General features: G+C 38.3%; 1 protein-coding gene across 2 annotated transcripts in view; it reads left to right on the plus strand.

Moving 5' to 3' along the window:
* Positions 1 to 12780, plus strand: part of CERS6 (ceramide synthase 6) — a 319470-nt gene that overhangs the window by 91043 nt on the left and 215647 nt on the right. For both annotated transcript variants that reach the window (XM_044242267.1, XM_044242268.1), the window contains exons 2-3: positions 2269 to 2374; positions 11922 to 12052. In XM_044242267.1, coding sequence (XP_044098202.1) covers positions 2269 to 2374; positions 11922 to 12052 — 237 coding nt within the window. The remainder of the gene's footprint in view (positions 1 to 2268; positions 2375 to 11921; positions 12053 to 12780) is intronic.

Below are 12780 nucleotides of genomic sequence, written 5' to 3' on the forward strand. Positions count from 1 at the left end.
GCTACCTTTGATAAAGTAATTAGGTGAGCATTTCCTTATAAAGGTAATCATCAAAGTTTGAAAGAACATATTTCCTTTTAACTATTGTATTTGTAGGTATGCCTCCTACCCCCACTTCCATCTATCTCTCTGTCTCTACAAACCTGTGAAAGACCGCTTTTGTGAATTTATTTCTGTTAGAGGCAGCATTGGGGGAAAAACCCTCAAAAAACAAGAACAAAAAAAGCTTTTCTCTAATGAACCATGATGCTAGGTCACAAAATTATGGTAGTTGTGTCATGGGTTTTATTTGATGTCTCATACTCTCTCTGAAGAAGCAAAATGCCCAGCAGTGATTCACAAAGTCCTCAGGGAACAAATGCAAAATAAAATGTCTATATTTTCTTATTCTTATACTTAGGGATACTCAGGAAAATAAGCATTGCCATGGTATATTCAGAGGTGAAACAATCATCCTCTGCATTGCAACTCTAACTCTTTACAAGATGGAAAAAAGACCATGTACTGGGACAGAAGGTTGTTAAAAGGATGATGGCATATTCAGAAAGGAAATTTGAACAATATTTTAAAAGTTGTGGGACTGGAGAAGATGAGGGAAGGCAGGGGAGAAATCTGACGGGAAGAGTAGAAAACAACCAATGATGAGTTGATGTTGGCCCTTACACCAAATTAATCTTGCCATTTTATCTTTTTTCCCCACTCTTGCTGGTCCTTGTATCTTTTCACACTCCAGTCATAAGGAGGAGGCAGAAAACTACAAAGCAGGAAACTTTGTCAAGAAAGCAAGTTCTGGACTCTCCTCTGTGGGCAATACCTATCAAACCTCATTTTTTTTCCATAAGCTATCGCCAGAGTTCCATGATTATTGTTCATAGTGAAGACCTAGAATGAAAAAGATTACATGTTTCTTTAAGAATGTAGGGGCATGGGTAATATGTCTTAGAACATATTTAGAACTTAGAACTTACAACAAAAAGAATTGAGAATGCACGTTTGGGGGAAACTCCAGATTCTAGAACACTTACATACTAAGAAAGGATATTCTTTCGAACTTTGTCCCAGAGAGCCCAGCAAAACAGATATTATATCACATTTTCTGTGTATATCTTTCCTGGGTTAGGTTTGCATGTACACTCTTCCATTTTTCTGTTTGAATAAATGTCTTCTCTTTAACTTCAAATAGGACCCGGGGAGATATTAAGTGGTGTATGTATGTAAACTTCATTGGTCCCACCTAAAAAAAATTCCTTTGTCTACTATTCTTTAATATTGTCAACAGATATTAAAGAAACTTCATGATCTGTTTTGTACACTCATTAATTATTGGATTTGGCCAACATTAAATTAATACGGGTAATACTTTTCATCGGGTATTATATTATTTTGTATTAGTAGAAAACGTTAAATGTCACTACTTAAAAGAACATTCACAAAACCTTATTTCTGGAACATTTAGGCTAAAACAACTCTTAAAGTTGTAAATGTGTAAAAAAAAAAAAACAAAACACCTTAGAGATATCACCCTACCTTTGGGGGCCCATGCCCTTTCCTTCTCATTCACATATCAGACACAACCAGAAATGAAGCTCTATCTTCCCATTCTTCTTAACATAGTCATTCGTGTCGGATAAAACAGTGCAGCAGATGGTCGTAATCATTTCAGACTTTTCAACTTGTCTGGGACATCATGCTGTCTGACATTGTTCATTACTCCATATGAGAGAGACAGAAATAACCACAAAGTAGGAATTTTAAGAAGCCATAAGGAATTGGTGCTGAATATAGTGTGCTTTGATTATAGAAGCAAAACAGCCAATTTTATGATGTAAGGGTGATCAAAGGTACATTTTCCTGGGCAAAATGTCATCAGATGGTTAGTAAATACTTTCTCACAGCAAAAATGTATGAACAATGACAATTGCTAGCCAGATGTTAGTAAGAAAAACATAAATTATATCATTTAAAAATGATGGTTTGTTTTGCTTCTCTATTTTACTTATGTACTTGTCTTTGTCATTTGATGGTCTTTCTACCTGTTCAGTCTCAGAACTTTAGGATCAGGAGATTTACATGTTTTTTTACTGTTACAGCTAGAAGACTAAAGGAGAGAAAAAAGTTAAATTGGTTTTGTAGTGACCGACATATGTGTGGCAGTAGTGTCCACCCAGCCCTTTATGGGGACAGCTGAGTATTATGTAATGAATTGGTGACGTTAAGAACAGTTATAGAAAAAGTAACTTCTTCTGTTTTTTTTTTTTTTTTTTAAAGATTTGTAGCCAAACCTTGTGCCATAGCTCTCAACATACAGGCCAATGGACCACAAATCGCCCAGCCAAATGCCATTCTGGAAAAGGTCTTCACTGCAATTACAAAGGTATGATTGTCCTTTTGTACAGTGTGAATTATCGTGACCACCATTCTCAATCTGAAATTATTTAATCCCTTCTCTTCTCCTGGGTTTGAGAACGAATGGCCCAGCCTCGTGCTGGAAATTAAGCTGGGAAGAAGCTGAAGAAAAGCAGACGTGTTTGAGACCTGTTTGTTTCCTCTCACGTTGATTTTAGAAGCTTGTCTGTAAAGAACAGTCTAGATTGGACAGTGATCAGTCTAATTCTGTGCCTCTTTTAATCTCCCGTGACATGAAGCAGGACGTATAACAGTTGGATGGGATTTTGTGGAGCTGGCTGGGCAGAGCTGAGGACTATAATGAATGTACAGGGGTACATACCTTGGAGATATCGTGGGTCTGGTCAGAGACCCCTGCAATAAAGCAAATACCACAATAAGGCGAGTCAGATGGATATTTAGGTTTCCCAGTGCATATAAAAGTCATTTTCCACTGTATAGCAGTCTGTTAAGTAAGCAAGAGTATCGTCTCTAAAAAAAAAAAAAATGTAGTTACTTAAATTAAGAAATACTTTATAGCTAAAAATGCCAGCCATCATCTGAGCTTTCAGCCAGTTGTGACCTGTTTTCTGGGTGGAAGTTCTTGTCTCCATGTTGATGGGTGCTGACTGATCAGGGTGGTGGTTGCTGAAGTTTGGGGTGATTGTGGCAACTTCTTAAAATAAGACAGTAATGAAGTTTGCTGCATTGATTGATTCTTCCTTTCACGAGCCCTGTGTCTGTAGCATGGGTGGACCGTGTAGCAATGCCTTTCAATAGCATTTTACCCACTGTTGAACTTCTTTCAAATTGGAGTCAGACCTCTCAGGCTCCACCCACTGCTTTATCAACTTGATTTATGTACTACTCTAAATCTTTTCTTGTCATTTCAACAATCTTCCCAGCGTCTTCACCAGGAAGAGATCCCATCTCAAGAAAGCACTTTCTTGGTTCATTCATAAGAAGCAGTCTCTCTCATCCATTAAGGATTTGTCGGGAGAGTGCAGCAATTCAAATAAAGTAATAACAAAAAGGTTTGCAGTATTGCCAGAATGACCAAACCATGAAACAGAAACACAAAGTTAGCAAATGTTATTTAAAAAAAAAAAAAAAAAAAAAAAAAAAAAGTCCCCGATAGACTTGTTCGATGCAGGGTTGCCACAGACCTTCAATATGTGAAAAATGCAGTGATCTTTGTATGTGAGAAAAAGAGCCCATCTGCTTCTCACATTGTCCTCATGTTCCTGTAGTTTCGATACTTAGCAGATGTAAACATGAGGGAATAAATGGAGGACGGGAAAGTTGCAACATGAAAGAATAAAGGACGGGTTTGGAGAGTTCTAAGCTGTAGAATCCCTGTGGAGAACGTAGGGGAAGAGATCCTCACTGTGGTGAGTTAAAGTCCAAAGTAGGGGCAGGAGGAACAGAGCAAGGCAAGGGGAAGATTGGCGCCTTAAGAACAAAGAAGGGAGGAGAAAGACCAAGCCACAAACTGTCCAAGGCGATGAGGAAAGGAAGCACATCACGGTGCCCAAGTATCTTCTTACTCGTATCTCTCTCTTTATCTTACTCTGGTGGAGATGAGAAAGGTCAGGTGGGGTGTAACATTCTAGGAGAAGTGTTGTGTGTTTGTATAGTAAATGGTTCATTTTCACTTTTTCATTTTTCCGGGAAAATTACTCAGGCTTCTGAAATGTGGTTTGACAGCGTTAAGCAAGTTTTATTCCTATTTTGGTATTTGTATCGTTAACCATTGGTATTACTTGCCTCTTGTCTGAAAACTATTAATTCAGCTATTCAAACGTTTTTGTTTATCTTACGGTCTTCCGCCAAAATTCACTAGGATTTTCTCCTCTATTCTGTTAAAAATGGTATTTTTCCTGGAGAAGTAGAAGAAAGCACTAGGTGCTTTTCATATCTCTGCTGGGAAGAAGAGAAGAATGTATGAGATTTTTCGAAGAACTCTTCTGGAGTTTTATGGGCTGATTTTAGATTGCCAAGTTCTAACTCTAAGGGGCACATATCTTGCGGTACTTAAAGGAAGAAAATACTAAGAAAAAACTTGTGTTTTCATGTAACATATCAATTTACTGCAGGAGACACTTCTTTCCCTGTGAAAAAGCAGAAGTGTAGGAAGTTCTCAGGTTTTTAAAATGAGATTATAATATACTTTGAATTATAAAGTGAATTATAATTCACTTTGTGAACTCCTCTAAGTGCATAATAAAATGAGTTTTCTACCCAAATGTGATGTATCCCTTTAGAAATTCTGCAGTGGACATTTTATTCCCTTGCCTTATGTTTATTATGGTTACTGGAGAAGTTTCCTCTATAAAGGTAATAAAAGGATTTTGCAGTCAGCTTGACTGCTCTAGAGAATATTTGCTTCTAGCTAATTTTGATCCTACTCTCTTACTTTCCAAGGTGGTTCTGTTGGGCATTTTTATGTGATTAGAGCAGAAACCTCATGTTTTAAACATAAATGCAGCAAAATTTGGAACAGTTTTTCCCTGAATTCTTTATAGTTGCCCAGTGTTATTTCTGATATGAGAAAGTAATGGGTCAGTTGACCAGAATAGAAGGAGTAGCACTCAGAGGGTCTCAGCAGTTTCCGTGTGTGTTTGAGTGATCATCCCAGCAACTGGCCTTGACCATGATTTCAGGTCACCTTTGGAGAAGGGCATGGTTATCGTCTTTCAAATGTGTAGGGATGCACTCGCAAAACTGTTAAAATAGGGGCGCCTGGGTGGCTCAGTGGGTTAAAGCCTCTGCCTTCCGCTCAGGTCACGATCCCAGGGTCTTGGGATCGAGCCCCGCATCGGGCTCTCTGCTCAGCAGGGAGCCTGCTTCCCCATCTCTCTCTGCCTGCCTCTCAGCCTACTTGTGATTTCTGTCTGTCAAATAAATAAAATCCTTTAAAAAACCCCCAAAACCGGTAAAATATACTCTGTATAGGACTGGCTACTTAATTTGTGGGGCCAATGCAGAATGAAAATGTGGGGTAGCCCGCATACCTACCCTTCCCTGGCCAGGGGTGGCGAATTTGAGACAGGCTTCTCCCCTTTTCATGAGCCTACTACCCCAATCCACGGTACAGGTAACTCCCAAGTGTATTGCAGTAACTACACCAGGACACACTTGGTACCTGGAATGGGGTGAGGAGGAGACCTGTCCCTACTGATTCACCCACCAAATACACAGGGACGTGCGAGCCTAGGATGCAGATGGCTCTCTCCATGTCCCACACTGAGATACTGTGCGGTAGGCACACCCACCTATTACCCTTTCCATGCTTGCACTGAGGCAGCAGTAATCACTAGGCAGAGTGGGAAGGGGGAGGATGCTGGGGAGCTTGGGGAGCCAGGGAACAGAGAAATGAGTTCCCCAGAACTTGTCAAGGGGAAGTGGTAGGACTGTGTGTGAGCTAAGACTGAGCTCCTGACACATGTTCCTTTGTCCCACTGGACTTCATATACAAAATACCAGTCCTGTAACAAAATTATTAAGAATTTTGAGATAACAGCCATAGAACTTGAAACTCCAACTGTAGGTCTTTCTGAATATGCATCCCTTTGTGACCACACTGGTCACATGATGTGACTGTGTAATTCTCATCTCTGTAATTATCTGATGAATTTGAACCCCTTTGTTTTCTTTAAGAGTCTTTCCTTTTGAGGTGACATCTGTTTGTTTCTGTGTATATCTGGTATAAATAAATTAGTGTGTGTCTGTGTGTATTTGTTCATTTATATTTATTAATACATTTTGGGGATTCTCGTGCCATATTATTGGCATATATCTATAATCCTAATAGCTTCACTTTTCCAATCAAATCAATTCTTGAGCCACTGAGGGAAAAAAAATATGTATGTCAGCTGTGAAACCAGGTTTTATGATCCAGAGAAATCACATCATCATCCACTTTTGGTATGTTACCCTGTATTTAAAGAATTGTAGGCATATACTTCTCCCTCTCCCTCTGCTGATCCCTCTGCTTGTGCTCTCTCTCTGTCAGATAGATAAATTAAATCTTTAAAAAACAAAAGGAAATTAAATGAAACAAAAAAGAGCTAAAAATAATCAGAAATATAGCTCAAGCAGATCCAGCATCTGCATTATTAGAATCCCTTAGGAAAAAGCAAAGGAGAATAAATATTGAAAGATATAATTCAAGAAAAATTTTTTAAAGATTTTATTTATTTATTTGACAGAGAGAGACACAGCAAGAGAAGGAACACAGGCAGAGGGAGTGGGTGAGGGAGAAGCAGGCTCCCCGCCTAGCAGGGAGCCTGACGTGGGGCTCGATCCCAGGACCCTGGGATCATGACCTGAGCCGAAGGCAGATACCTAACAACTGAGCCACCCAGGCACCCCCAAGAAAATTTTTCTAAAATAAATGGAGATTTATTTTAATATGTTAATGAATATGTAGTAAAAAATGGAAGTTTTAAAACAAGTTTTATTTTTTTTATTTTTTTTTTTAAAGATTTTATTTATTTTTTTGTCAGAGAGAGAGGAGCTAGAGCGAGCACAAGCAGACAGAGAGGCAGGCAGAGGCGAAGGGAGAAGCAGGCTCCCTGCCAAGCAAGGAGCCCGATGCGGGACTCGATCCCAGGACCCTGGGATCATGACCTGAGCTGAAGGCAGCTGCTTAACCAACTGAGCCACCCAGGGGTCCCTAAAACAAGTTTTAATTACTGGACTTGAAAAATAAAAGAAGGAATTCTTTGAGCAGTCAAGCAAAAAATCAAATCACTTATTTAAGAAAAACTATCACCATGACTTTGGTCTTATTTATAGCAACACTTCCAACATTTTCAAGGAAAATGTGAACTAAGAATTTTATGTTTAGGCAAATTGTTTTTATTCTGTAACAGTTAAAGACAAACAGGTTTTGTTTTGAAAGATTTTATTTGGAAGCACAAGCAGGGGAGTGGCAGGCAGAGGGAGAATCCGGCTGCCCGCTGAGCAAGGAGCCCGATGCAGAATTTGATCCCAGGACCCTGGGATCATAACCTGAGCCAAAGGCAGACACTTAACCGACTGAGCTACCCAGGCTTCCTAGACAAACAGATTTGAACATGCAAAAATTTGGGGGAATTGTTCTCATGAGTCCTTTTGAAGAAACTATTATAATCACTTATTTTAGCCAATGAAGAGATTACTAGAGTGTTGTTAAGGTTTGAAAATATCTAAAGTGTCAGGATTACAGGACACAATGTAAACATTATATGCTCTCACAGTGTAGGAGTGATACAACTAACAGTATTTGAGATGAGGAGGGGGAAAAAAGCAGGAGGTAGAATAAATTCACTAATTGCGTAGTCTCTAATAGCTGGGAGTCAAAGCAAATCAGTTTAAGCAGCCAAATCAAGTAATAGAAGTATAAGCATATTTAACAATACAAGAGTAAACTGTGAAAGTGATAAAAATTATTGTCTAATGTTGGGTGGGAGGGGAGAGGAAATTTGCTAATTTTAAATATTGCTCATATGGAATTATTGATTGAAAACAAACAGAAGAAGGTATTACAATTATGGGTAACATCTAGAACAAAAATTACCCACAAAAAGGAAGTAAAATAAAACCATATTTGGTTTGCCAAGATTAAAAGTTTTTTTTAATCAAAACAACATAACAATTAATTTGACAGAACTATAAACAAACTTATCAGTTATATCAATATATGTAAATAGGTCCACTCATCTAATAAAAACTAATTTAGGTTTAGGTCACGTAGCTGATAAGAGATACCTGCAGAAAAAGTAATTACAAATATTGAAAATAAAAGTATGAGTAACAGTATATAGACAAATACAAATAATAAAGTAGGATTTTTGTTTTTACATAGAAGTGGAATTCAGGCTAGAAAGGATTAAGTGAAAAGAAGAATTGGCTTTTTCTTGCCAAAGGATACAATTCATAATAATGATGAAGTGGTTATGACTAATATGCATTGTCAGTGTATCCATATACTCAAAAAAAGAATGAAAGAAGAAATAATTTAATAGCAAGACATTTTAATTTACCTCTGGGTCATGACAGATTAAGTGAAAAAAATGTAAAACAGAAGATAGAAATTCTAAGAGGCATAATTAATGAGGAAGATTTAAGTGGTACATTTAGAACCCTGTATTCTGAATATAAAGACCATACTTTTGAAATATCTTTTAAATACTTATAAAAATAACCTTTATTATATATATACAACTGTAATAAATTTTAAAAATAAGTACAACTTGGGACGCCTGGGTGGCTGGGATTGAGTCCTGCATCAGTCTCCTTGTTCTGTGGGGAGACTGCTTCTCCCTCTGCCTGTGGCTCCCCCTGCTTGTGCTTGCATGCTCTCTCTGACAAATAAATAAATAAATAAATAATCTTTAAAAAAATAAAAATAGGCATAACTTAGTAATACTAGAATTCAGAAAACAGAAAATTCCTTGCTTTCTTAATCAACTCTTGGATAAAAATAGAAATTCAGAATATTTGGTAACAGAGGGGATGAAGACATCACTCATCTGTACTGTGCAGTACTCAGATGAAAACTCAAATTTCAACACTTACTTAAACATTAGAAAAAGAACCACAAAACAAATCAAGGCAAGCAGAAGGCAGAACTTAGCAATAAATGCAGCAGTTGTGTTAGCAAAGCTATAGAATTGAAAATCAATTCAAAAGTAGTTTTATCTGTAGAGAGTTAGCTAACCCAATTTTAAAAAGCACAAATTTACACCATAAGAATTAACATAATAATCAACAATTGCAGAAATGGAGGAAAATAAAAAGGATGTATTTTTATTATGACGAAGAAAATATAAAAACTTGGGTAAAATGGAAATTATTCTAGGAAAATATAACTTACCAACTCTGTGTGTGTGTGTGTGTGTATGAATTTGCTGAGTCCCTACTATATTTTAGATGAAAAAGGATACTAAAAATTTCCTTTTTATTTATAGCTCTTACATTCCAGTTACATGTTATTATCTAACTGCCTATTTGAAAAAGTAAAGGAATCAAGTGAAAAGTTACCACAAACACCACCAGAAAAGATACTATCCCTAGGAATAAATGTAACAAGTATGTGCAAGGGATGTGAAGAAAATTTTCAAACTGTTGAAGGATGCAAAAGACAAATTGGGTAAAGATGCCAGTTCTTCCTATGTTAATTTCTTGAACATTTGGAGTAGGGAAGGCTCTTCTTATTATGACCCCATTCAGAAGTTATAACAGAAGAAACTGATAAATTCAAACATGCTTTTTAAAAACTTCAAATAAAAAACAAGCAGAAAACCCCATGACGAATTCTAAAACACAAAGACCTTGGTACAAAGTATGCAACCTATGTTATAGGCACAGGTTTAACTGCACTAATAAATGAAGAAGTCTACAAATCAATAAAATACCTACAGATCAAGAAAAAAATGTGCAATAGATACAAAAAGACTGTTCATAAAAAAGAAGCATAAATGGTTTTTCCTGTTTCATAAAAAGAGGAAATCAAGTTAAAAATATACTGAGACATGACTTTATATCAGACTGGAAAAAAAAGTTGAGAAATCGGATACTGTACTCTTTTGGCGAGGCATTGGGAAATGTTGTGGGTACTCTTGCTTGTGAAAGTATAAATTGGGAAAATTATTAGTGAGGGTAACTTTTCAATATCTAAAGCAGTTGCAAATGCTTAGGTCTTTGATCTCCAATATTTGCTTCTAGGAATTTATCTCAGTGTATGCCTGTCTAATGACCTATGACAAGATGATTAATTACAACATTGTTTGTAGTAGTGGAAGTCCAGAAGCACCTTAAACATCTACTAACAAGAGAGTGGATAATTAAATTATAGCATATCCCGACAGTTCCACAAAAGAAAGAGGGCATTCTTTGTTTTGATACGGAAATGTTCCAAGATACATTGCAAAGTAAAAAACCCAAAGTTCAGAATGATACATGTAGTATGCAGTCATTTGTGTGACAGAGATGTGAGAGTACACATTCACATTTACTTATATTTGCATAAAATAACTCTGAAAAAGGAATTGATTTAATAACTGGTTAGCTAGTAGGAAGGGGGAGAATAGTAGGAATAAAATGGGAAGGCGAAACTGCGTAGTTGTTAACTGGTGAACCATGTGAATGTTTGACCTGTTCAATAAGCTGAGAAAACAAATTGAAATTAAAAGTTGATTCCTGTAGGAAACTGGTATAGCCAAGGTATGTAGCAGGATGTGAATTTTTTGTCTTCGCTATGTTTTAATTAAAATAGACATACAAGGAGAGTGTAGATGGTATCATGAGTACTGACAGCAAAAACATGTCAAAGTACACACCTCCCTGAAAGCTGGCAGAGGACTCGCACAGACCGAAGCCCAGCACATTTTATAACCTCCGTCATAATACCAGAGGCCACTTGCGGTATTCCCTGTGTCTCTGACATCTTGAATTGCTTGAGATGCTTTGAAAAGGCCTCATAGGTACATCCCACCTTTGTAACTTGAGGTTGCTCCGTCTGCCTCCTCTATCCCATTTTTGGTGATTTCCTCTGATCAGTAACATGGCATTTATAGTAAAGGAAGGATAGGCCAAATAAAGGAATGGACCTCACTCCGCTGAGTTTTTGTTGTGTGGCAGGACACGTTCACGTAATTGCGGGCAGGGTGGTCTTTAAGCTCGCCAAGAGAGGGGAGAGAGGTAAGAAAGGGGAGAAACGAGTGTTTAGGGAGTCTTAGACATGTTGTTTACATTTGGTCATCACCACAGTCCTGTTTAGGTGGATAAATAACCCTGACAGGTGAGGGAACCAAGGCTGAGAGGCGATTAGAGTGAGCGGATGAACCTGGCTGTCGCCTCCTGATGTCATAGAAATGAGTGGTCTCCTCCGATGGCGAGCCAGAAAGAGGGTCCCTTCCCTGTTCGCCAAGTTGGTGTCTTCAAGTGATGCGCAGTTGATGGGAAGGTCTGATGGGGATCTGGTCAAAAGGAATGACCAAGAAGAGGGATAGAAGGGAATGTGTGAGCAGCAAAACAGAGAGAAGAGGAGGAAAGGGAAGACAGGTTTTGTGGGAGAATTGGTGCCTTAGGCTGAAGTGAGGTCTGTTGAGATTACTCTGCTTTTTTGTCTGCCCTACGTTACCTGGAGGAGTGATCATTGGGTTTAGCATTTTTTTCTTCCTGAGAAAGTGAAACCCTTGAATGATGCCTCTTTGCAAACTCATCCTAACCTAACTCCTTTCCTTGAAGGCTGAGGGCGCTGACTCAGCCAGTTGCCTGTTTCACTGCATCTCTGTGCTGATAAGAAGTGCCAGCGTTAGAGCGAGATTCATGTGTTTCAGTGTTGTTTCCTAATGAGTAACATTTTTTAATCCTCAGTGGTTATTTATGTCTGCGCTACTAATGGAAGGTTTAGGTCCTCAGTAGTAAATACAGAAAATCTCAGTAGCAGGTAGTAAATTGGCGGGGGGTGGGGATCTCAATTGAGACAAGGGCAGATGCGTTTATAGTGAAGATGAAAATGATCTTGCTGGTGCCTTGTTTCACAGCATCCTGATGAAAAGAGATTGGAAGGCCTCTCCAAGCAGCTGGACTGGGATGTTCGCAGCATTCAACGCTGGTTTCGACAAAGATGCAACCAGGAGAAGCCAAGCACGCTGAGGAAGTTCTGTGAAAGCATGTGAGTTGCTGTTTTCCTTTTTGAAAGAAAAACCCAAGTACTCTTCCCATCCCTGAGGTTAAAAATAGAGGCTTCATGCAGGCTCCAGAAGCCCCTGAAAAGGATGCCACCTGGTGGAAAAATAGTCCACCCAAAAAAATGGAGGAAGAGTAGTTTGTAAGAATTTGTGATTTCCACTTTGGCCTCAGTAAATGAAGTTCAGTTTCTCGTGGAGTTCCTACGCAGTCGGCGGGTAACAGGGACCTGCCGTGGTGTTTTCAGGCAGTCATCTCTGACGCAGAACGCTAGAGGTCATTACTGTAACAGTTGCCATTTTAAGAGAGGGGACTTTGTCAAGATGTTCTTTCCACTGGTGAAAGCTGAGATGTTAGATATATTATCAGAGAGTCGTGACGATGTCCCATATTCCTGGAGATTTAAGAAATAACTGTATTATATTTCTTCGGTGAATGTCATGAAGCATTGCTCTAAGGTGGGAGATAGAATGAAGTTCTCTTCCATTTCTGAAATGTGAACTTTATGGTGTATAAATTATATATCAATAAAGCAGACTCTCCAAGAACTAGCCCCATGCTGTTTTGAAATAGTGACACTCAATACACTTACCTACAGGAAAGATAGAGAAAGAAATACTGAAGCATTGAGCACATTTCTAACAAAGGGAAGATACTGGGCCTTGAGCTCATTGGTCCGTTTGGTCTCCATCCTTTGGGATATGATGGTGCCTT

The sequence above is a fragment of the Neovison vison genome, chromosome 3 (assembly GCF_020171115.1).
Source record: "Neovison vison isolate M4711 chromosome 3, ASM_NN_V1, whole genome shotgun sequence".
Lineage (NCBI taxonomy): Eukaryota > Metazoa > Chordata > Mammalia > Carnivora > Mustelidae > Neogale > Neogale vison.